This window comes from Monodon monoceros, unplaced genomic scaffold (genome assembly GCF_005190385.1).
Source record: "Monodon monoceros isolate NGI ecotype Baffin Bay Population unplaced genomic scaffold, NGI_Narwhal_1 Super_Scaffold_13, whole genome shotgun sequence".
Taxonomy (NCBI): Eukaryota; Metazoa; Chordata; class Mammalia; order Artiodactyla; family Monodontidae; genus Monodon; species Monodon monoceros.
The window spans coordinates 36,535,821-36,560,789 of record NW_021703769.1 but is presented as its reverse complement, the minus strand read 5'-3'; the positions used below and the strand labels follow the sequence as shown (position 1 = coordinate 36,560,789).

At 39.5% G+C, this 24,969-nt stretch overlaps 2 protein-coding genes across 3 annotated transcripts in view; one reads left to right on the top strand and one right to left on the bottom strand.

Moving 5' to 3' along the window:
* SLX4IP (SLX4 interacting protein) overlaps positions 1–304 on the bottom strand; it is a 184,043-nt gene extending 183,739 nt beyond the window's left edge. Inside the window, 1 exon segment of the mRNA XM_029219919.1 lies at positions 135–304. The gene's annotated coding sequence lies outside the window, so the exon portion shown is untranslated.
* Positions 305–1,727: 1,423 nt separating this feature from the next.
* On the top strand, positions 1,728–24,494 carry MKKS (McKusick-Kaufman syndrome). Of its 2 annotated transcripts, none has more exons than XM_029221788.1 (5): positions 1,728–1,825; positions 16,575–17,982; positions 20,983–21,158; positions 22,096–22,206; positions 23,835–24,341. In XM_029221788.1, exons 2-5 carry the CDS (start codon positions 16,998–17,000, stop codon positions 24,273–24,275), a joined length of 1,713 nt encoding a protein of 570 aa, XP_029077621.1. In that variant the 5' UTR covers positions 1,728–1,825; positions 16,575–16,997; the 3' UTR covers positions 24,276–24,341. The 2 variants fall into 2 exon arrangements, with proteins under 2 accessions (XP_029077621.1, XP_029077620.1); XM_029221787.1 differs by lacking the exon at positions 1,728–1,825 and adding an exon at positions 12,334–12,566 and having other exon boundaries at positions 23,835–24,494.
* The last annotated feature ends 475 nt before the right edge of the window (positions 24,495–24,969 follow it).

Below are 24,969 nucleotides of genomic sequence, written 5' to 3'. Positions count from 1 at the left end.
GTGGAAGCACAGGGAGAAGGATTCAGAAAAGGTTCACTAATCAAAGGAAAAAACCAGAGTGGGAGAGGAGATGGGCAAACAGTTTAGTTCAAGGGAAGGAATACCTTAGGTTGTCAGCATTTCCAAGTTCTTACCTATGATGGTGAGAGGGTTTGGGTTCTGGCTTTTATTTGTTTTGTTACTGTCCAGAGTAACTGGTGAAGTAGTACCTGGCTGTACAGCAGGCTCTCAAGCCAACCTTTAGAAGCTTGGGAATTCGCGTTTCCTGCTTACTTCCCGCTTCCCCGGGCTCCCGGCGCGTAGAGGAACTCTGCCACCGCCCAAGCACAAGATGACCTGAGCTGCTTCACTGTGGATTTGAAGCCACAACCAGGATTTAAGATGGCGGCGAAATACTAAGCGAGCGGCCCGGGGAGCGCGCGGAATCTGCCCAAAAGAAAAATGGCCTCCGAGCAGGATCTCGCGGTTTTCAACGAGAGCCCAAAACAAAAATGGCGGCAAAAGACAACTACGTAGGGGCCGAGAACGAAGTGAACATGATTGGTCCGTGAAGAATCAGTTACCCACTGTACTAGACAGCGGGGGTGATCGAGAGAAAAATAAAACGCAGTGTTCCTGTAGTACAGAGTGCTTCTTCTTCTTTTTTTTTTTAAATATCTTTATTGGAGTATAATTGTTTTACAATGGTGTGTTAGTTTCTGCTTTATAACAAAGTGAATCAGCTATACATATACATATATCCCCTTATCGCCTCCGTCTTGCGTCACCCTCCCACCCTCCCTATCCCACCCCTCTAGGTGGTCACAAAGCACCAAGCTGATCTCCCTGTGCCATGCGGCTGCTTCCCACTAGCTATCTATTTTACATTTGGTAGTATATTAAGTCCACGCCACTCTCTCACTTCGCCCCAGCTTACCCTTCCCCCTCCCCGTGTCCTCAAGTCCATTCACAGAGTGCTTCTTAACCCCGTAAAATTACTAGCACAAGGATGGAAAAAGTCTCCCCAATCTTTGAAGGGGAAGATTATAGAAAACACAGGTTGGAAAGTAAAGGTGACTTTCACAATGCCGGATAAATTTTAAAATAGCCAGGAACAAAATTTCTCCCACAATTCTTTTGAATAGTACAGGGGAATACAATTTTTGTCCTCGAACGAAAAACCAGGATGGGGACGTAGTGCGCAAATTATCTAATTGGTGAAGGGCACAGAAACAGGGCTTCTGAACTCCCCGTAGGCCCCCAAACGGCGGACTAAGGGCAGAAGCTGTTAATTGAGCGCCACCAGCTCGCACTGCGCATGACCGCTCTCCAACACGATCCACAGAAATGGTCGCTGTTGAGTCCTTTTCTCCAGGTTTTCCAGGCAGCCATAAAGGAAGGCGGGGAGTTGGCGATGAGCAACAAAATCCGTCGCTCTGTGATTGGTCAAATGAAGGAAGCCCGAGAGCCGCCGAGAACAGTCAATCACTTTTTCGTTCAATAAGTGCCTCCCAAGCGCGCGCCAGAAGGAAGATACCGTGCCTTAACAAGTGCATTTGATCTGTTATTTAAGTTTTCTAGTTTCAATAACTTGCTGAGATTGACACTGAATAAGCTCCGCCCCCTGTTCTTTCCGATTCCGGCCACCGCGTTCTCGGCTGAGAACATCACGAAAACCCGGAGAAGAGAAATCCGAGTGGGACCGGCGCCAACCACAGAGCTGCGCGTGCTCCGTCTCCAAGCTCGGGGCGCGAGTTGCCAGGAGTGGTGGCTGCGGCTGCGTGGTGCTCGGCTTCAGGGGCCTGCGGGCGGCTGCTGACGGGGCGGCGCAGCGGCGGGTGCGCAGGTGAGAGTGACGGGGTCGCAGGTGGAAAAGCCGGCACTCTACCCGGCCGAAGAGAGGAGTGGGGGGCTTGTGGGCGCCTCCTCGCCGCTCGGAAAGGTCACTGGTGTCACTGAAGGATATTTGGGGGCGGGGAATAGGAGGAGGCTGGTTCCTTAGAAAGCTGAAGATCTACCTTTAAAACAGCTGTTGGCAGTGAATCCTTGCTGCAGGAAGGAATGTAGATGGCGAGGAGGTGTTCCAGTGGTGTAGGTAGAGTTCCAGGTATAGACCCTTCTCCCTCTCCCATCTGCGCGGCACCATAAAGTAGAAGGAAAAGGTGTCCCAGTGAAAGCACCAGTTGCACCTGCGCTGCCACCTGTGTATGTCTGGGAGGTGAGAGCCACCCTCTGACGTGGAACTGGATGTCAGAACTCTGTACAGCGTGGTAGTACCAACTCTGAAAGCAAAAGCAGGATTCGGGGCTTTGAAATCTTTTTGAGAGGGAGACCTCCTGAAGTCATATACATCTTCCTCCCAAACTGGACCATCCACAAATCCTGTTGCTGTTTCAGAGGCTCTCTGTACCTGCAGTTTTTCCTTCATTAACGTCATCAGTTTATATTCGTATTTGTCACACTGTGCTGAGTTAGCAGATACAGCAGTGACCAAGACAGGCATGGTCCCTGACCACATGGAGCTTATATTCAATGATGGAAGGGGAAACAATAAACAAGCACATTGATAAATGAACAAGATGTTTCCAGATTGTCCTAGATTGGGTTCCCTGGGGAGCAGACTCTAAGGAGATTTGTGGGCAGGACATTTATTAGGGAGGACTTTTTGGATCTTACCAAGGAAGAAAGGAAGCAGGATTGGGTGGATAGAAAAAGTTGAGCTGTAATGTAGTCCCAAGGAGGGTCTCCACCAGTGTCACAGGAACTCCGGTGCTGGGTTGGGCCTTCATAGTTGGCCCAAGTTGGATGAACCGCCAGGCCTTTGTACCACTGCAGTGACCAGTCATTGGATACCCATTGCCCTGGAAGGAGGGCATAACTTCAACTCTCTTCATCCAGTCAGTCCTGTCTCAGCACTACCAGGAGCTTTAGTCAAACAGGAATCTCCAGAAGTGCCTGTTTTTATATATGATTTGTATTGAAGATATTGTACGTACAGTAATAATAATCACTACCATGCATTGAATACTTCTCACGTATTAGACACTAGACTAAGCAATAAATACATAGATATATACTTAGATATCCTCATTATATAGCCCCATGTTACAGACTATGAAATTGAGGCAGGAAAGAAGTAATTTGCCTAAGATTGTAACTTGTGCGGGAGGTTAGAATTTGATTTCCATCGATACTCAAAGCTTCATCACACTAGGACTCTCATGTTTAATCACTGGCAACTTTAACTTCATTAACTGTTATCAGAGAAATAAATATGAAACTCTCACCCTGTCTTTGCTATTTTGCTCTGTCCTTGAGTTTTCCGGTTTCCTTCATGATTAGCATTCCTGGCCCTCACTTTAGGAGCCTGAGTGTTATCTTTTCTATAACATCCTGGAATCTGATTACAGATCTACCCTACTCTAATCAAAATAGCCCCGAAGACCTCAGAACCTCTTTCTTGAGAATCTGGGGGTTTTATTCACATCTGGACTAACTGAAACTGCCTATAGTTTATGGACCCACTTGCCTTAGTCATTCCAGACCTCTCTTTCTACACTCAAGGTTGACACCAGTAATGTTTTTTTTTTACCTTTTGAAATAATCAAAATAATAGCTAACAGTCACAGGGTCCAGTCTGAGTGCCAGGTATTGTGATAACTGCACAACAGCCTTGTGATGGATGTCAATATTATTCTCATTTTATGGGTGATGGGACTGAGGCATTGTGAGGTTAAGTGACTCATCCAAGGTCACAGCCAGTTGCAAAGTGGTAAGGCAGAGATGGAAAGCCCAGGCAGTAGGATTCCACAACTCATCCCCTTAATCACTACACAACAATACGTCCTTACTAAAATAATTTGCTGTGCTTTCCCTTCTGGAACTAGATCCTGGTGGGCTTTTTGTGCTGTACTAAGAAATGTAGGTTTTACCTTCTAGTCAAAAATGTCACTGAAGGCTTCTAAGCAAAGGAGAAACATGAATGTATTTGTTGTTGTTTTCCCCAAGATGGCTGTGTTAAGAGGGTAGAGAATGGATTAGTGGGCAATAGACTCGAACAGTGGTTCTCAGACTTAAGCTTCAGAATTACCTAAAGAATTTGTTAAAACACAGATTGCTGGATCCCAACCTAGAGTTCTGATTCAGTAGGTCAGGAGCAGCCCAAGATTTTGCATTTCTGATAAATTCCCAGATGATGCTACTGCCTGTGGTGAGGGGACCACACTTTGAGAACCATTGGACTAGAAGCGAGGAGATCATGAGGTAATGAGGGTCTGGACTGTAGCTGTGGGGAGAAATTACATAAAAGAAATGTCACTTCAAATGGAGGATTGAGTGACTGACTTGATGAGGAATATAAGGAACAGGGCAGAGTCCACTATATCCAGATTTTCTAACTGAATGGCATGGCAGATAATGCCTTTTTTATTTTTATTTATTATTATTATTTTTTTTGGTAATGCCTTTTTTTAAAAAACAAAACAGGAAGCAAAGGAGGAACAGCAGTTTGGGAAGGAAAGAGGATTCGTCTTTATATGAGATGAGATTAGACACTTGTGAGGAATAACAGTGGGATAAGTGGGTTTAAGCTGGAGATGTAGATGTGGGAGTCATTAGTGGATGTGTTAAAACAGAAGCTTTGGATGTGAATGAGGCCACCCAGGAAACGAACACGTGGGGAAGACGGCCCAGGGCAGAGCTTTGAGAAGGGGGAGCAGGTGGATGGAAACCAAGGGGTCATTAAAGGAGACTGAGAAGGATCAGGCTAGTCTCAGGTACATACAGAGTTTTAAGAATTCATCAGAAGTGGTGCAGAGAGATCACGGAGAAAGGGAGAGATTGGCGATCTTTATAGTCAGGGCAGTTTCCATGGAGAGTGGGGCAAAAGCAAATTACTTGGGTTTGAAGATGGAAGTGGGCAGTGGCTCTAGAAACATGCATTATTTGAAAGGAATCAGAGTGTGTAGTACTGGAAGGAAGGCTGGTAAAGGGCAGCTACATTGGGGAATTTGTTTTTGGTTCTTTTCAATGGAGAAAAATGGTCAGGTTTTGCATAGGAGGAAGACCAATTCCAAGTGGGAGGTGGAAGGTAGAAGAGGGAGGTTAATGGAGGTGGAACCGTGAAGACACAGCAGCACGTGGGACCAGCTGGAGCACAGATAACAGAAGTGCCAGGCCTTCCTCTGAGACACTGAGGAAGGAGGTGAAGATGGGAGCTGAGGTGGGCATGTGGGAGCAGGAAGTGGAGGGGCTCCTACCCAGTAGCCACGGTTTCCTCTGGCCAGTAGGTTACCTGCAGAAATGAAGGTAGAGAGTAAAATAGAAATCTCAGAAATGAGGAAGAGAGAAACCAACCCTTTTGGGATTCAGAGCTGACCAGGGGAACATAAAGCCATTGCTGCGGTACTAAGCGCCCATCTGGAACAGTCTGCCGTCTGCATGGTGCCCAGTCCCCTTCCTCCACCAACCTGGGCATCAAATGGCAGCCAGATGTAAAGACAGTGAAAGGGGATGGAAAGATTCTCAGACAACTCTGTAAACTTTATAACAGCGCTCCAAACCTTTCTGATAAACCACAGCCTGCCAGTAAGACTGTCTCTTCCTCATTAGTCACTAATCAATCACTCACTTGTCACATCTTAGGCTGTTGACAGTTAGTAAAGCTCCCCTATAAAATCTGTGATGCTTTCAGTATATTATTTATTTATAAATACATTGAATTCACTGTAACAGTGGGGGATAACCGAGATCATGAAATGCTTACACATAACTTGACCTTCACCGTACTCTGTGCGTACTCCTGACCCGCTCCTGATGAGGCTGTGCTGTCAGCAGCCCAGCTACTGCCTGTAGGTCAAGGTAGGGGTAGGATTTTGCAGAATGGAAACTTTAGAACTCAGGTGTAGTCCATTCAGTTCATCGAGAATTGACAGTAACGTTTTTGGTACCTGTGTTTTTCCAAGACTGGAAAAGCTCAGCAAAGCTGTTATTTTAGGTGATGTAGTTAGAAAAGAAAAAGAAAAAAGGAAGCTATTGTTCTCTTTAGCACGCCAGTCAGTTGAATAGGCCTGAAGACAACATGCAGTCCTTTCTAATGGGTACACAAAAACTGCCAAGATGTGAACTGCTGTATTAACAATTGAGGATAAAAAGAACTATTTTCAGGGTTAGTTATTGGAACTCAGGAATGAAGAATTCACAGATCCTTAAAAACCAACATTGCCATGCTAAAAGAAAAGGCATTGTACAATTCCAATAAACTTCATCGAATATTGCAGTCACAAGAGCTGGGTTAATTAATTGTTCAACATTCTGTTTAGCGTTCTCCATGTTTAAGTTACATTCAGTAGTTTTTTAAAAATTGTTAAACATTACTGTTTTTTCCCAAATACTTTAAGCAGAGCAGCAATGAAGACATAAAGAATTTACCTTACACTGTGTCCAAAAGACCAGCAGGTGGCGTCCAGCAAGCCCAGTAGGCAAAATGAGAAACTTCCACAGAGTATTTCCTGCATCCACGTTGTAGGCCTAATCAGTAGCAAAGAGTGGCGGTTTTAATTGACCTGATGCTCCATAGAAAGAGTAATCTGATAGCCAGAGCCAGGTTGTTTAGGATTTCCTAGGGAGCTTAACTGCTTTTTTGCCCTTCTTTGCCCTTCACCTTACTGACCAGTTCTAGCACCAAGAAACCCTCCTTTGGCTTGGAATGTAACAAGTTTCAGTAAGCCTGTCAGAGGCCTTAATGGTAGAAATTGAAGAGCTGGTAATCTCTGTAATACAAATTGAGGGGAGGGAAAGTTGCTGTTCTAGACACATTAGTGCCTTAAATGTAAAGAGTATTTGTGGTCTGAAGCATATCTCTCAGTGTTTTCCTTCCTTGGCCTTTATATGCACTCAAAAAGATGACGATATTTTAATGAGGCAGAGATACAGCAAGCTTTTCTCCATTCTGTTCATTAATTTCTCTCTATTCATTCCGTACTAAGAACTAAGCTAAAAAAACTGAACTAAAATTAGCCCCACTAATCTCAACCATTAGTAGATCATGGGTGTGTTTTTGGAGGAGATAGGCTTTTTTCCCCTCTCATTTTGGACCAAGTGGCACAAGACCTGTTAACCTCCAGTGTACCTGACATGAGAAGAAAACATGCCAGGTGTAATGCACCAGGATACTTGCCTTCTTCAGTGACCCTCACAAGTGTGCACCATGCACCCAGAATGTTCTCGTCCATCATCATGCACTGGAAATTCTGATTGAGTCTTATTGCCAAAGCTGGGATACTAATTCTTGACTTTTGAATATTGCTGTTAAGAATACCAACCAAGACTTTTAGGACTCCAGAATCTAAGATGAGTGCCACAATTAGCTGACAGTAATTTTGGAATCAATCATTTAGAATTTCCTCATGTATAAAGTGGTCTCATAAAATTGCTATGAAAACAAAATGAGAAAAAATATGAAACTTCTTGAATAATGCAAAGTATACATTTTTGAAAGAAGAGTATAAGAAAGCATAATCTGTGTTGATGGCCTCTAAACATTTTCTAAACAAAAGGCATTTCAATGGATAAAACCATAAACATCTACTTTCTGTTTACTTAATGTAAAATTTACTAATCTCATTTCCTTTCTCTTGGTTTCCTCCATCAAAAGAGTTCCATGCCTTCTGGTTTTGTTTATTTGTTTTTTTTTTAGGAGTGTGTTTAAATAAGATTCAGGAAAGATAAGGGCAGTGGCAGGTAGACTAAAGGAGGGTAAGGAGAGAAAAGAAGTCTTCCTGCTGTTATTTCTGTTGCTGCTTTACTCCAAGCATACTTGAAAGGCTCAGTGAACGAACAACAAGCACTAACTTATTTTAGAAACCATCCTCTTACTGCCCAACAAATCTGATCATGTTGAGCATATTCTTGAGAAATTTTTGTTTCAGACTCAGGAATCTCTCGAGTCCATAAAATAGTTCCATACCACCTGGAATAACCTGTTGCCAAATGTTTGGGGGGAAGGACCATTTTAAGATAAGCTGTATCTAGCTTCGTTTTTCATCCCCCAAGTTGGAGCTCCCTGTCTCCCTGCTGCCCAGCACCGAGAACCTTTGTAAAAGTCAAGGTTTTAAAAACTTTCTCGTAAGTTCATTTGAAAAATGAGTTAGGACTTCCCTGGTGGCGCAGTGGTTGAGAGTCCGCCTGCCGATGCAGGGGACGCGGGTTCGTGCCCCGGTCTGGGAAGATCCCACATGCCGCGGAGCGGCTGGGCCCGTGAGCCATGGCCACTGAGCCTGCGTGTCCGGAGCCTGTGCTCCGCAACGGGAGAGGCCACAATAGTGGGAGGCCCACGTACCACAAAAAAAAAAAGAAAGAAAGAAAGAAAAAATGAGTTAATTGCTAGGAATTCTAGTAAGACTTGTATCATCCTGAGAAGCACCAGGTAGCAGCTATGAGCATGGGCTCTGGAGAATTTACAAGAATACTTACTATTCTTAGCATGTTTAGCAATAAAGCACTGAAAAAAATCTCAAATTTCTATCAATCAGCGATCTGTCAAATTAGGGTATTGCCATAAATCAAAAGCTATACAGCCACTGAAAATCATAATGAAGATTTGTATTCTTGCGGGAAGAAAAGATTACAAAACAGCATGTATATTCTAATCACATTTTTGTGAAAACCAAAATGACTACAGATATTTTAGCTTTAGCTTCTTACATCTGTATTTTCTAACTTAAAAAAGTAAGACAATTTTATATTTTTTAGAAAACGGCAGTAATGCTGATTTTCATTTTGGAAAAAAAAACCCACGAAAAGACTTTAGAAGAAAAAAATGAGTTAAATCAAAATTTTATCCCCAAAATATATGGACTGTATTTAAAAGCTCCACAAGAAGATATAAAGAAAATAAGGAATGCATCATTTCACTGACTAGTTTGTTGTCTTCTTCTTACAACTAACAATGAGCCTTATTTAGTGAAGTCTAAACTTGTCTGGCCCTAGAATATGGGTTATTTAAGCAACAGAATACATGTAAAATGCTGGAAAGCTATTAAGAGAAATGAAGTAGGTGAAGGTTACTGTGCCATTTAAAAATAGTCCATTTTGCTTGGTGGAGATGGACTATCATGCAGATGGTGTGATACTCAGTGTTTTTTATGTGGATTTAAATGTGAAGACTCTGAAAGTTCTTTGTAAAGTAAAAAGCCCTGTCATCCTGATCCTAATAATTTTCCAAGCCTCTCAAAGGACAACAGGATAATCATCAGAAAATAGTTACCTGCTCTCTCACCCCCATTAGCCAAATCAATGTGTGAGATATGGAGAATTTGAGGAAATGGGGGCATGTAGGTGTTGAGCAAATATTACAGCAATTAATCATTAAATCAGTCCACATCAGTGACTAACCAGGAAGTGCTGTTACTGGGCCTCAGTGGTAATTTGGCAAATACGAGTTTTCAGCCAAAATAGGTACTAATTCCCAGGTTTAACTAAACCCAAATCTACAAAAAGATGCATAGATCCTTAAGTTATTCTAGTGGAAAAGAATAGTAGTCTGGGGCTTCCCTGGTGGCGCAGTGGTTGAGAGTCCGCCTGCCGATGCAGGGGACGTGGGTTCGTGCCCCGGTCCGGGAAGATCCCGCATGCCGCGGAGCGGCTGGGCCCGTGGGCCATGGCCGCTGAGCCTGCGCGTCCGGAGCCTGTGCTCTGCAACGGGAGAGGCCACAACAGTGAGAGGCCCACATACCACAAAAAAAAAAAAAAAAAAATAGTAGTCTGTTAAACACAACATAAATAAAATGGAGCACCCTCCTTTGTCCTTAACACAGCGATGACCCAAAGTTGTATTGAGTACAGGGAGCTAACTTGATCCTAATATGAGGAAGGTTCTCAATACATCACATTTCATCCTGTGACCTACATGGAGAGAATAGTACCACACTTTCCAGACATTGCTGTTACAGCTTGTACTTTAATTTGTTCTGAATTTTAATTATTGAGTTATTTATGTCAACTTTATTATTATATCCTTTTATCCAAATGACTCTTTTCTGTAAGCTGTTTTCCTAAAAGTTTGCAACTCAGGAAAAAGTAACAAATAATGAGTGATGATATGTTAGTGATCATGAGAAGTAAACAGTGAATAGCAGAGATGCCATCTATGAAAAGTACTGTGTCTTGATAAGCTCGTGTTGAGAGGGACAGAGTTGGAGGTGTTAAAGTCACCTTAGGTATTGAGACTGGATGTGAAGGACAGTATCTTCTAAACCTTTAATTCAAGGTATTTTGTGGACAAAAATACCACCTATCAGTCAACACAAGCGGGTTGACTTTGGTGCACCCTCAGTCCCTCCTTCCATCTAGGAAGTAACGCTTACTGTAGTTCTTCCCTCATTACTTACTCCGAGTCCCCCGGTGCCTCCCCCAGTGGTTTTATTGTTTCCTCAAATCTCAAATGTCCCAAAGGCTTTTGCACAGTGGGCTTCGCAAGGAAATGTAATCATGATACAGTTATTTGTGATTGACTTTTTCCGAAGATAGAACATGAGCATGTCAATAAAAGGTGTGGTCTGTAAAGGCTGCAAGAAGTGTATACAATGCCAAAGCACTTTAGAAAAGAAAAAGGCATAAAATACTTGGAGTTACAAAGTAGGCCATGTTTTTTCCATCTAGTAATTTGTTTAAGCTTAGCAACAAAGTCCTTATTAAATGTGAATTTGGACCTCAAGGAGAAATGGTTTCTAATGCTGGGAGTAATATATGTACATAGGCATAACTCTAAGCCTTCTGTTTTTCTAATATGTATATACAGAACACAGAGACAATTTAGGTATTTCGCTCATTAGTCCTGTATATTAATCTTGATTTAAAAGGGAAGGAATAAGTGAAAATTCTGTTCAGGCATTTTTCTAAAGGCATTCACACAAAATTACTGTAAGAAATTTTATGATACTGAAACTCATATACATGCAATTGAACCTAATTCTTAGTTTATCCTGTAGATGAAGAAGCAGTCCTTACTATCCTTTGCCCAGAAAGGAACTTGGAGAGCAGGTCCATTCATAGCATCACAAGTCTATAAGCTAATCACTAAAGCCTAGTGAGTGCCCTTAAGTGAAAAAGTATAAGAAGTCCAGTTGTACGGACTCAAGTTCCCAAACCCAGCGGATCATCAGAAACAGACTTCCTGGGCTACACTCCATGCTTTCCAAATCAAACATAGAGCAAAAAGACTGTTCTCAATACTACTGAGCTTTGAAACTCCAGGCAAGTTACTGGCCCCAATTTCTTCATGTAAACTGGATTGACAGTAACCCCTGCAGGGTATAGTTATTAGCGATAAGGGTAAACACTCTAAAATGCAGTGGTTCAGCACATAAATGTGGAAATGGCATTAATTCATAGAGTCCAAACCAAAGGTCTTTTGCTGCGATTGGAATCCGTGCATGACTCAATCTCAGTTGAAGCATCATCATTCACATCCTGTCAGAATGCAGAATCTGAATTCTTACTGCAGATTTAAGGATTGCCATTTGATTCTTCTGTAAAAATTGTGACTAAATATATTTTTTTAAAAAATCTAACTTCATTATGGTTCAGAGAAAGTATAATTAATTATATAAAGAAAACCAAGGATCCCCACCCCCCAGTACTGGTCCAGGCCTGTTAGGAACCGGACCGCACAGCAGGAGGTGAGCGGTGGCCAGCCAGCGAAGCTTCATCTGCCGCTCCCCACCGCTCGCACTACCTCCTGAACCATCTACCCCGCACCCCCCACCCCTGCCCATGGAAAAATTGTCTTCCATGAAACCGGTCCCTGCTGCCAAAAAGGTTGGGGACCAGTTTTTTTTTTTTTTTTTTTTTTTTGGCGGTACGCGGGCCTCTCACTGTTGTGGCTTCTCCCGTTGCGGAGCACAGGCTCCGGACGCGCAGGCTCAGCGGCCATGGCTCACGGGCCTAGCCGCTCCGCGGCATGTGGGATCTTCCCGGACCGGGGCACGAACCCGTGTCCCCTGCGTCGGCAGGCGGACTCTCAACCACTGCGCCACCAGGGAAGCCCAGAAAACGATTTTGATGCATGAGTGCTTCCAAAGATTCCAGTGGCTTTCCGAGCAGGTAATATTGCTCCTTTACAGTTTCTGACTAAACGTTTAGTATTACTCTATAAGCTTACCAAGCCTGATTTCCTGCCATCCCTTTAAGTCTACAACGTCTCTTTTTGTTAATTAACATTGCAATGTATTGTAACTAAAAACTTTTAACAGGCAGCTTTTATTGGAGTGCAATATTCTGCTTGTGGTGGTATATATAGATGTAATTTGAGGGATTTTTTTTTATTTTGTTTCTTTTAACTGTTGGCCTTTTCTTAGGTGCACTAATGCTGAAGCACTATGAGCTTTCAGAAATTCTGGAGAGACTACAAAGTTCTGGTTGTTATGGTACCTCTAGTTGGGCTCATACATTTGGGGTGGCACAGGATCAAAAGCAGCCCTGTCTTCCAAATTCCTAATAAGGATGACCTTCCTGAGCCAGGAAGTGTGGCAGTCACAAGTCCTGAGAAGAACCACATCCCAGGGAAATAGTAGACTTGAGAGCTTCAGGTGAGTTTGATTTAATGTGGTCAACCAAATGGCATGTTCCAACAATGGGAAACATAATCTTTAAGAAAGTATAGGGCTCTGGCAATAAAAGCCTAAGTTGGTGAGTTAACCTGTTGTTTTTATTATGAACCACTGGCAAAATATTATCCTACAGTTGCTTCTAGAAAAGTTGGTTCCACAGAAAGCTTTGACACTTGCCTGAAAGGACAGTCGGTCCATTACTTGTCCTGCCCTTTTCACTAGCGGTGTCACCAGGATCATAATTGTGTCCAAAGGAGCAGTTTTTCCCCTGCCATAAATCCATGCCGCACTTACAGATCTGTAACTTGCAAAAGGTTCTTTTCTTTATTATTGTTCTCTGATTTTTCCAAGATAAATAAAACTAATTGTATTTATTCCTTAATATCTACAGTCAGCCCTCCGTACCCATAGGTTCCAAATCCACAGATTCAGTGAACCATGGACCAAAAATATTTTAAAAAATTAATTCCAGAAAGTTCCAAAAAGCAACTACTTACATAGCATTTCCATTGTATTAGGTATTATAAGTAATTTAGAGATGACTTAAAGTATCTGGGAGGATATGCCTATGTTATATGCAAATACTTCCCCATTTTAGATAAGGGACTTGAGCATCTGCAGATTTTGGTATCTGAGTGGGGGGGGGGGTCCTGTAACGAATCCCCCATGGCTACCAAAGAATGACTAATATTTTAGCTTCAAAGTAATTTGTTACTTTTCAGAGTCACTGAAATAAGAGCATATAGTAATATAATTCAGGTCTATAGACCCCTATCAATAATTCCCAAATCCAGAAAGTTCTAAAATCTAAAAGGTTTTGTCATAACTCCTTAGGTAGTTGATCTTAACTGGCATGAGGCAATTTAATCTTTATTCCACTTAATATGAATATTTAGTTTCAATGCAGAAATATTGTTATATTTGACCATGAGTGTTATACTGTATTATGATTATATTGATTCTGGGTGTTAAACACCATATTATTTTGATTATGGGTGTTATACACTATATTGTATTTCTAAAATCCAAGAAATTATGAAACTCATTTGGCCCCAGATGGAGAACTGTGACCCTACAATTGTGGAACATTTTCTATTTTAATATACCATTTTGACCTTCAGGTGAGTAATAATGTTCTAGTGGTTGAAGTACATCAAAAGAATGTGCTGTATCTGTCCGTTATTTTTAAAAATTTTTACTTTTTTTATGGAAAGTTGCAAACAAACCCCAAATAGGAATAGTATATTCAACTCTGTAGTATCCACCCCCCAACTTTAACAGTTATCAACATTTTACCAATCTCTTTTTATCTATCCCCTCCCTTTTTTTTTTATTGCTGGAATACTTTTAAGCAAGTCTCAGGTTTTGGAATGTATCTTTAACAGTGAGGATAAACACATACAACCACAAGTATATTATCACACTGAAAAAGTTAATGGTAACTCTTTTACTATTTAACTTTCAGTTCTAGCACAAAAGCATTCATGCACAGTACATGAGGGTGAGCCAATAAACTATTTACAAAACAGGCAGTGGGCTGGATATGGTCCATGGGCTATAATTTGCCAACCACTATGATGGTGTAGTCCATTACTTCATTAGGTGTTGCGAAATTATGCTGCTGAAATGCTATCGTTTCTTCTCCATTTAGTAGCTGGACCAACTTTGCCTCAACTATTCAGTTACCCCTCAAAATGCACTTATACAGGAAAAGCAAGATATATGATTTATTTCCCTTTATCAGTTTTTATAATAAATTTGAATTATCTCAGTCTATTACTGTCAGTATTCTTTTTAATGCTTAAATTGTCCCATCTTAGATTCCCTCCAAGTTGACTCCTGTGTCGTTTTTTGTTTTTGTTTTTTTTTCCTGTGCCCTTTGATATGATCCAAGTGATCTTTAATAACATTATTACTTTTTGGCAAAAAAATGTCCCCAGCTCATCTAGTTTATTTCTTGCCTCAGACCTAGAATCAGCCACTTCTCCAAAGAGCCCTGATTCCTTTTAGGAAAATATTTTACGTGTTTATATTTCTTTAAATCATATTTTATAGCTCTGAATTTAGAATATAGTCATGTAGGTTTTAGTATTATTTAATTGTTATCCATCACTACAAAAAGCCCATCTGCCAGGCCAGTGCATCCAGGAATAGTCAGGGCCATTCATGTGATGGTAACTTTTGGAATAATGGGTCACATTGTTAGGAAGAAAGAAATAGCTGAACTGACACTTCCAAACGTATGCTATAAGCCAGCCCTGTGTTTCGTTTCTTTTTTTTTCAATTGTACCTTATTTTGTCTAGATCTAGACATAGGACCAGAAGTCAGCAAGTTTTGACATCCTAAAAATGATTTGGGAGTCACCAACACTCTTCCTTTCTCATTTTATAGAGATATTAGCCAAAAGATGTGGTTACTGGTCTCACTACCACAAGACTGTTAGAGGTGCCAATTTGGCATTCTACTTTTGAAAAGTCGCATGTCACTATTATGTATTGAAAAGTAACTAGAGAAATGACTTTATTAATCACAGTCTCTGTTATGATTTGTGGTTTGTGTGTGTGTGTGTTGTAACGTGCAAATTTATGTATGGAAGTCACTTCACTAAGCTTTCATTTAAATGTATTTCACAGATTTTGCCAAATCTAAAGTAACCTTTGAAATAATATTTAAGTACCTTTGTTGTTCCTTGCATAAGATGAACAGAAACTTTTTTTCCTCCTCGTGCTATAAAGAGATGACTATAGCTTTATCATTGCAGGGAGAAAGCTGGCCATCATTGCTTTCACTTTATTTGGGCCCAGTTGCCATGGTTACAGCCCTTTAACTAAATTGGGAGGAGTGGTAACCAAAAGAACACTTTGCATAGCATTCCCTTGTTCTCTTCACATCTTTGCACATCTTCAAATCACCTTTTTGGTCTGTATCATATTGTGCCATAGACAGCTCTGGGTAGTACTGTAGTCTGAGTAGTTCAGTTGGTTTTATTTGTGCTAAACACTGCCCAATGGTTAGCATATTTCTGAACATAACTAATAATTGGCCGAACCTTTACCTTCAAAGCACCAAGGCTCAACAGATAAGGTCTATGACCTGAGATTTTTATCCTTGCCACATATTATTGTAGTATCAGAATTTTATGCCTCAGGCACGCTTCTTCCAACCTCATTAAGGAAACTAGCACAAGTGCTAGCACACTTGGTAAATGATAGCATTTTATATTATTTACCCTCTTTGAGATCACATTGCAAATCAGATCCTATTTTTCTCCTTGTCATCCAGCACATTCCCTGGCTTTTGTATTGTCATTAGCCAAAATTTGGGGGACGGTTAAATATAGGACATCAAAACTGAAAATCATTGATTGATCGTGTAAAACTACAGGAAACTGCTCTGAATTTAGCCAAATATTTAAAATTAAAACATGGTTTATTCTTTGGTAAATGTGTTGTGTAGATTTGTCTAGCTGGATGTAGACTGAACATTAGAGAGTGTCTGTATTAGGAATCCCAACAGTTATCTCATTTTCATAATTACTTATAAGCAGGATTGATATAAATGCACTTGTATTCACACCTAAGGTTTCCAGGCAAATGAAAGTTAGAGAAGAAACAACACCAGATCTTGATGTAAGAGAATAAAAACATTTGGGACTCAGAGACCAAACTCTATGCGTTTCACATGGCATTTGTCTTCTAGAAGCATATCATATTTGAATAACTGTACTGTAAGCTTTCTAGCTATGTTACTGTGCATTCCAAAATTATTAAAATATCAGTACTTTTCCATGCAGGGATTCATTGAAGAATAAAGAAATGAATGTTCAGTCTAAGTTGATTTACATTCTCATTTTTGGGGGTTTGTGCCAGTGGATAGTTCCTTTTTCTAAAGAAGGAGCAGAGCATTAAAAGTAATTACTAAACTACAATCTATTAAATGTTTTGGAATTATTTCTCTAAAATATTTTATATTTTTATTTCTTATAGAAAGAAGCAGCTTTGAGTCTGAGCTTGAGTTTGAAAGAAGAAATGAAAAATAGCAATTGGATCAGAAAGAACTGGCTTCTGGTAGCTGGGATTTTCTTCACAGGCATCCATCTCGGAACATATTTTATACAGAGAGCTGCAAAACAATCTGCAAAGTCTCAGCCTGAACGCAAACAAAAGAGTTTGAATAATGAACTAAAATAAATATTTGGAATTACTAATATGTCATTACGCCATTGCGTGCCGATTAGTATCATAAGCATGGAGCTAAGTATTCAATTTTATAGCCACAACGCTGTATATTCGGACTTTCATTCCTGAAGGATAATCTTGTTAAATGTTGAAACCCACCACAATACAATAAATAGAAAACTCTGGTTAACAAAATAAAAGCTGTCTTCACAAATTACCACCTGAAGTAAGATGTCTCGTTTAGAAGCTAAAAAGCCCTCATTCTGTAGAAGTGAACCACTGACAAGCGAACGAGTGAGGGCCACCCTCTCTGTCTTGAAAGGCATCGTCACATCCTGCTATGGCCCAGCAGGCAGGCTGAAGCAGCTGCACAACGGCCTGGGGGGCTCTGTGTGCACAACCTCCCAGTCGGCAGCCCTCCTCGCCAACCTGCCAGTCACCCATCCCATTTTAAAGATACTGACAACTTCTGTGCAGAATCACGTGTCCTGCTTCAGTGACGGCGGCTTATTCACAGCCATTCTTTGCTGCAACTTAGTTGAAAATGTTCAGAGAATAGGTTTGACACCCACCACTGTCATTAAGTTAAATAAGCAGCTTTTGAACCTCTGCACCAGTTACCTAAAATCTGAGGCCTGTGGTTGTCGAATCCCAGTCAACTTTAGTAGCACTCAGATCCTCCTCTGTTTGGTGCGCAGTATATTAACAAGTAAACCTGCCTGTATGCTCACCACAAAGGAAGTCGACCATATCAGTACTTTAATTCTGAGAGCCTTTCTGCTTATAATTCCAGAAAACGCCCAAGACCACATCATTTTAGGAAAGAGTATAATTGTCCCTTTAAAACATCAAAGAGTTATAGATTCTACTGTGTTACCTGGAATACTTATTGAAATATCAGAAGTTCAACTGATGAAGATATTACCTATCAAAAAATCAGATTCCTTCAAGGTGGCACTCTTTTGTGTGTCTTTATCCGGAGACCTTTCTGATACTGGAGAAGGAGATGTGGTGGTGAGTTACGGAGTTTCTCTTGAAAATGCAGTCCTGGACCAGTTGCTTAACCTGGGAAGGCAGCTAGCTAGTGATCACGTAGATCTTGTCTTGTGCCAAAAAGTTATACACCCATCTTTGAAGCAGCTTCTCAGAACGCATCATGTTATTGCTGTAGACAGAGTTGGAGTGGCTGTGATGGAACCCCTGAGTAAAGTGACAGGTAAAAAGCACTCTCAGCTTTTGCCCCTTATGGTTAATAAATCACTTCTTTTGAGCAAAGATAGTCTTGGTGTGTGTCACTGTTAACATCTTGAACAATTTGAGAAGCCTCCAACCTCACAGTGTGTGTGTATCATTTCTGGCAGCAAAGGTGGTTTCTGAAAAAGATCCTGCATTGTTCACTTATTAAAAATTGAGTGATGAGGACTATTTTCTAGGTATTTTCCAGCCCCAAAATGTGCTGCAGAGTCTGTCATAATCTGAAACTATTAACCCCCAAACATTTTACAGATTATTGAGAAATCTGACATTTTCATAATCACATAAAGCCTTTCATACTTGAAACAAAATTCTTCTACTTGAGTTTTACAAAGCTCTTATTGTATTCAGAAGGTAGTTTTGCAACTAGAATATTCACTTTTATCTAACTTCAACAAACAACTGTACTTCTGCCTAAATGGTGGTTCCTAATTAGGGGTGTGTGTGTGTGTGTGTGTGTGTGTGTGTGTGTGTGTGTGTGTGTGCGCGCCTGCAGGCTAGCTTTCAATATCCCAAATATTTCCAGCTAGGCTCCTTGAGATTGAGAGTTGGGATCATCTTTTACTTTCAGTGCTTACAACAAGCCTGGTCCACAGTAGGGGTTCTAAAATGTTTGTTGAATTAACAATAATATGTTTATTAACATACAGAATTATAACAGGCAAGAAATTAACCGTATTTCACAAACTCAGCAAAAAGAAGCAAATAGAAGGTTGGTAGTCACCTGCTAGAGCCAAAGAGACAGGCTGAAAAGTTCCTGATTTGAGTCACTTTTCAGTATCTCTTTAACTGCATTGACAACCCATCAGAAAGACAATCATTTCATTCAGATCAATTTCAATTCGTAAGTTATTAGACTTAAAAGTTTAAGTCTAATAAATTTTGTTAAAACAAAGTTGACTATTTTTAGTCTTATTATAAATCATCAAAAAGGAGAAGGATGAGTGCCAGTACTGAATCCCTAAGATCTCTGGGCTATTGCCCTGCCTCTGTAAGACTGTCAAATGATCATTAGAGTGGAAATTGTTAAGAAATAACAGAAATCATTCTTTGGAACTCATTGGTAATATTGTGGGTCAGACCTATATCCTTAAATATTTACTGGCTTTTCATGAGCCAGATGATTTCCAGTTGTGAATATTGAGTATTATAGATTATGTAGTCAGTTTTTAAACTGAAGCATTTTTCCATAGAAACAATATAAGTGGGCACTGGGTTTCCACACCAGCCCACAATTGATATTTTATCCCATTTGTAACTAGAACATGGTAGAACATGAACTGACCTATTTTATTTGAAAATGGATATGAAAAGTTATGTGTTTTCCAAATATGTGCAGTTGATTCTTTGGAGTGTTATCAAGTGTTATCAAGGAGTGTTATCAAGAGATTGCAGAGCTGCCAGTGGGACTGGGGAGAGTGTCAATGTTTTTTATAGACATGCCCTGCCCTGCTTCCCCAAATTATGTACGTGTAACATTATGCGAAGCCACGGCTGCAGTCTTGGATCTCGGGAGCAGAATCTTTTTGAGACACAAGGGAAAAGGGGGGAAAAAACTATACCAGGCCGATGGTTCCGGTAAACTAATAACAGGTGAAGTATGTTTGGGACCTAATCCATATTCTCTGGTGTATCTAGGTTAACATTACCTCCTTTCTCCCCCTTCAAACAAAATTCCTCTTTACTGATGATCTAGGTTAAGTAATGGGGTTATTGTGCTTGGTTGACTTGTGGGTATGAAGCTTGTCATAGCTTACAGAGCATTTTTAACATTTGGTTTGATTTATTTGTGAAATAGACGTGATTATCCCCATTCTGGGAAAGCCCACCCAGAAGAGTTAAATGACTTGCTGCACATCAGAGGATAATCAGCGGGAAAGGGGATCCTCTCCTTACAAATTCTCTGTTGGTTCCACCCTTGAAATTATACAAGATGTAGAGTTTTGTGTTTTTTTCCTTAAATTTTAGATCCCTCAAGTATTCCTTATTCTTTGAGAATTCAGAAGTAAAGAGGAAAGGGTATTCAAAGAAGTGAAATTGTTCATGATTATTTTCTGGTTTTTTACAAAATTTTTGAGCTGCACATATTTTTAGACATAATTATTTTAATCCCATTAGTTTCAAAGAGGAAACTGGCCCAAGAAGGTACATTGCTAAGAGTTACAGTTTTAATCTTAAGACTTTAAACTAGTATTGTTACTCCTTATAGGTTTGTGCCATTTCTTACATAACTACTACATTTAGAGATTTTTAGAAACCTTCAAGTCATCCTAACTTCTCATTCATATTTTTATTAATTTATGTTTTGTAAAATTTCACTATTTTACCTGTACAGGAAGGAGGGCAAAATATAATCAAAGAATAAGAAAATGAAATAAGAATGTCACACACTTTATTTTGGCATAATTTAGGTAGTTGTTTACATGCAAACAGTTGTTAGGCAAAAAGAAAAAAAAAATTCCTATATGTTCACTAAATGGAGCCCCAAAAGAATTCAACTGCACAGCTATTTGCATAGCTTACTTTGTGTGTTCTAAGGTAAAAATCATAACACCTTTAAAAAATGACCTGTCTCCTCACTTCATCCTCATTCCAGATTAGTGGGGTTGTTAATTTGGGGTCTCTGATCCCTGCACGGGCTTCCAGGGTTCCTGGACTTCCTGAAAATATATGCAAAATTGTGTGTGTCTTTTTCTGGAGAGTACAAAATAGGTTCTAACATGTTCAAAGAAGTCTGTAAACCAAAAGAACCTCTGCTTTATTTGCATATGATTTTAATGACAGAATACTACTTATTTCATAGGTTTAAGAAGATGCATCTTATTTCTTTATCCTATATTTCATATCTTAAATGATATGCTTGTGGGGCTTTTATATTGGCTAGGAATAAATATTGTAAATGATTGTATGCTCCATCTTCACTCATCCATTTTGTTTTTTCTAAACTTTTTTTAAAAAATAGGAACAAGGCCTATTGGTTCCTTGGACTCAATCTCTCCCAGTAGTTATGGAAGTGTGAAAGAGCTGTGCACTGCAAAATTTGGCTTCAAACATTTTTTTCATCTTATTCCTAATGAAACAACTGTCTGCAGCTTGCTTCTCTGCAACAGAAATGACACAGCCTGGGATGAACTGAAGGTAAGTAATAAACTTTGAATTCCACGTCTAGGGGCTGAGGCAGGGATTAAATAATCACTCAGACAAGTGCTATAATTTTTTTTCGCATCGGTGAGCTATGCTTTTTGTTTTCTTCATAACTTCCCTAGGTTGTATAGAAAGCAAAAACACAGAAATGTGAGAATTAAAATTACAAGTAAGCTGATTGAATTGCCTGTGATACTACAGAAACTTGGCATGTTGCCTCTTATTATTTCTAGTATTTTACAAGCAATCTGAAAGTCCTTGATGGGGACTTTTCTTAAGAAATTAAGTTCAATTGTGTACTTGTTGATGCTAATGTGTATGAATAATTCACTTAGCAATAAGTTCCCTAGTTATACCCATCATCCACCTCTTAACAGCATGTTGTCCACGAACAGCAATAACACATACAGCTTTTATACAATGGAAGCGATGCCCTACGGCATTGGTCACAGACTTGAAGAATGCATGCTCAAGGATCTATCCTTGGTGAATATTCAAGATCTGTGTGTTTTTATTACTGCTTGGTTGGATCATCTCCATAGCAACTTGAAATAAATTCTGTAGCATTTATACAGCTAAGTTATTTAGACTGAAATATTTTTTTGGTAGAAATATTTGCATGCCTTGCTGATCCAGTTATTGTGTTTGTGAGTCTCAATTTGAAGAGCTAAATGTATATGAAAGAGGATGTTAATCCAGACCATGAAAACAAACATCTGGCTAAAGTATTTTCTTTCATCTCTATATTATTTCATCTTTATTATTCCAAAATGTATTCATCACATGACAACCTTAGTGACACCAGTTTTGTTCTTCTGCAATTAAAATCAGGCTCTTTGAGACCACTCTCTAAGTTGCCTTGAAAACGTGGTTATATTTCTTTGTGTTTCTGATGTCAATGTCAGATACTGGTGATTCGTTTCTTTTTTAGCTCACGTGTCAAACAGCACTACATGCTTTGCAGTTAACAATCAAGGAACCATGTGTTTTATTAGGAGGTGGCTGTACTGAAACTCATTTGGCGGCATATATCAGACACAAGGTAGGTTAGATAGTCCTTCTTAAATTATCTCAATTCTCAGCAACATTCATTTTATGAGATAATAAGCTAAATCATAATACTCTGGAGCCTTTAATGCTTAATTTCTCAGTAGTCTTGAAATCAAATATTGTATTTGAAAACACTTGAGGAAAATAACACTTTCAAATATAAGGTAATATCTTTATCACAATGATTATTAATCCAACCTTTTAGCAGGTGATCGCATTCTTTGAGTATTGTCTCTACTGCCTCTTGAAATGAGCATTCTGTTAATGGGAGCTGTCATCTTAGAGATCTCAAGTGCTGTGGTACAGTAATAATTGATATTCACGATGAAAGTGTTGAGATTCTATAGAATACTTCAGTACCTTCTGGATCTTCAAGAAAAAACTTAATTTCATTTATTAAAGCGTGGTAATTATTAGACTCTATTATAATTTTTAAATTGGTTTTCATTTATGATATATTGATTCTATTAACTAGAATTGTTTTATTAATCTATGAAACTCCATTTCCTGACAGTAAATTTAGTGCATTGTAGTTCTTATTAATTATTTCATTAACACTGACCTACTCTATTTGAAAATGGATACAAAAATGTATGTGTTTTCCAGGTATTTGCAGTTGGCTCTTTGGTTAGTCAGGATTGCAGAGCTCCCTGGGATGCCTGGGATTGGGTGTAAACGTTTTTCATAAACATGCCTTGCCCTGTTTCCCCAAATAATTTAAAATCTGTTTGAGGATAAAGCCCATTCATGAAAAGTTATTGGAATTTACATTATGAAAAACAAAACCATTGCCAATCTATTGATGCTGAATGGGCAATAACATGGTCTGCAAATGGGACTGAGTAAACTAGAATAAGTCTTTTGGAGAAGGAAGGTGTTTTGAGTAGGATTTTAAAGAAAGAGTATAGCACTGAAAATATGGGGAAAGAATATGCCATAGAGATGATCTCATCTGGTTCCAACCTCCTGGGAAAAAGAAAAAAGTGGTCACTGTTTTTAAGTAGTTAGGATATGGGTTTTTAACTATCATTCAAGTATGAGTTTGCTAATATATTATTTTTTCTATCATGAAATTTCTAGGATAAACTTTTTAGATTGGTGGAAAAGAAGCAAAGTTGTATAACCTTGTCATTAATTTAAAGAGAAGAATAGTTATTCTTTAAACATTAATGTGAAAATGACACGTGCTTAAATGGTTTTTGTCTTAATAATAATACATGTATTCGCATTTTAAACAAATCTCAAACATTTGCCAAGCATAAATAAGTACTTCATCTGGGACATTAGTCTTCCAGAGGTTCCTCCCGGATGTACAGAAGCCTGTGATTCACATATTATACCTTGTCCTTCATGTATTAAGGAGGCAGTACTGGGCAGTCCTTCAGAATAAGTTGATGGTGGGGTTTATTCTGAGTCGTTCATTCTGATAACATGACTGGTAGCGAGCATTTTAACTACAACAACCAGGTTAAGGGATTAGCCTGACCAGCTGGCCCATCCATGCCCTTTAGCCTTGTGCCAAACCCCTATGAATAAGGGTCTGATCAAGTATTTTTCAGAAACATTTTTGTCATATTAATTGCTCTGTTCTGTGTTTTCAATGGTTTTGTTGCTCTTTAGACGCGTAGCGAGCCAGAAGGCATTCTTAGAGATGACGGATGTACCCAGACAGAACTCCAGCTGATCGCTGAAGCATTCTGCAGCGCACTTGAATCTCTCGCTGGCTCTTTAGAACACGACGGAGGTGAAATTCTCACTGATGGGAAGTATGGACACTTTTGGTCAGTTCAGGCTGATTCTCCCTCTGTTGTGAACTGGCCAGATTTGCTTTCAAGATGTGGCTGTGGACTTTACAGCAGCCAGGAAGAACTTAGCTGGTCCTTCTTAAGGAGTGCTCGTCTTCCTTTTGTGCCTCAAACCTGCCTTCCGTGTGAAGCCACGGACTCAGCCGGCAACCTGACCTTGGACTGTTTTACTGCAAAGCTTAGTGGCCTGCAGGTGGCTGTGGAGACTGCCAATTTGATTTTGGATCTTTCATATGTCATTGAAGATAAAAACTGATGTAACAGAATAGCATGTTTATATTACAAAAAGAAAAACTAGTGACATGTCAATAAAGAAAAATATCGAGTGTATGTGTTGTCTCTCAAAGACCTGTTCTGCATATTGGGATTGATGATTCATAAATTTATAGATTCACTTATTTAAGGAAAAAAGAATTGATTCTTGAATACCACATTATTATACCACAGAATAATAAAAATATGAAGCATTGTTAAAGATATGGTAATTATCTAGCAGTTTCCACAGATACCACTGTACATTGTTCTAAATTTCTGTTCTCATTCTGACATCTCAGACGTCATTCTGAGAGCACAACAGAATTTTTTTTTAAATCTTATGTTCTTGTTCGGATATACTTATTACAGATATTTTTTAGTTCGTAGTAATTACATATGTTTAAAACTAGATTCCAAAGTATCACAAAGCATCTAGTACATACTGCTCATTCAAAAGAAGTATTCAAACTACACATTCAGTAAAATTTCTGGGTTCTTTAACTGACACTATGTCATTCACTGGTTGGGTAATTGATGTTGGAGCTGTTCTACCTACAATTGCTAGTTTGTATCACAGTTCTTCATTTTTGTTATTTTGATGAAATGTGTAATCAAGGAAAAATATAGATTTATATAGTAACTAAGCAGCATAGAGAAAAGTGGAAAAACTATTTCTCTAATTTAGTCAAGAGTGC

Excerpts from the sequence above, each read along its gene's own strand:
- MKKS (XM_029221787.1), top strand. The coding sequence starts at position 16,998 with ATGTCTCGTTTAGAAGCTAAAAAGCCCTCATTCTGTAGAAGTGAACCA. Across the intron at positions 21,159-22,095 it reads CAGCCTGGGATGAACTGAAG|CTCACGTGTCAAACAGCACT; the intron begins GTAAGTAATAAA and ends TTTCTTTTTTAG. Across the intron at positions 22,207-23,834 it reads CGGCATATATCAGACACAAG|ACGCGTAGCGAGCCAGAAGG; the intron begins GTAGGTTAGATA and ends GTTGCTCTTTAG.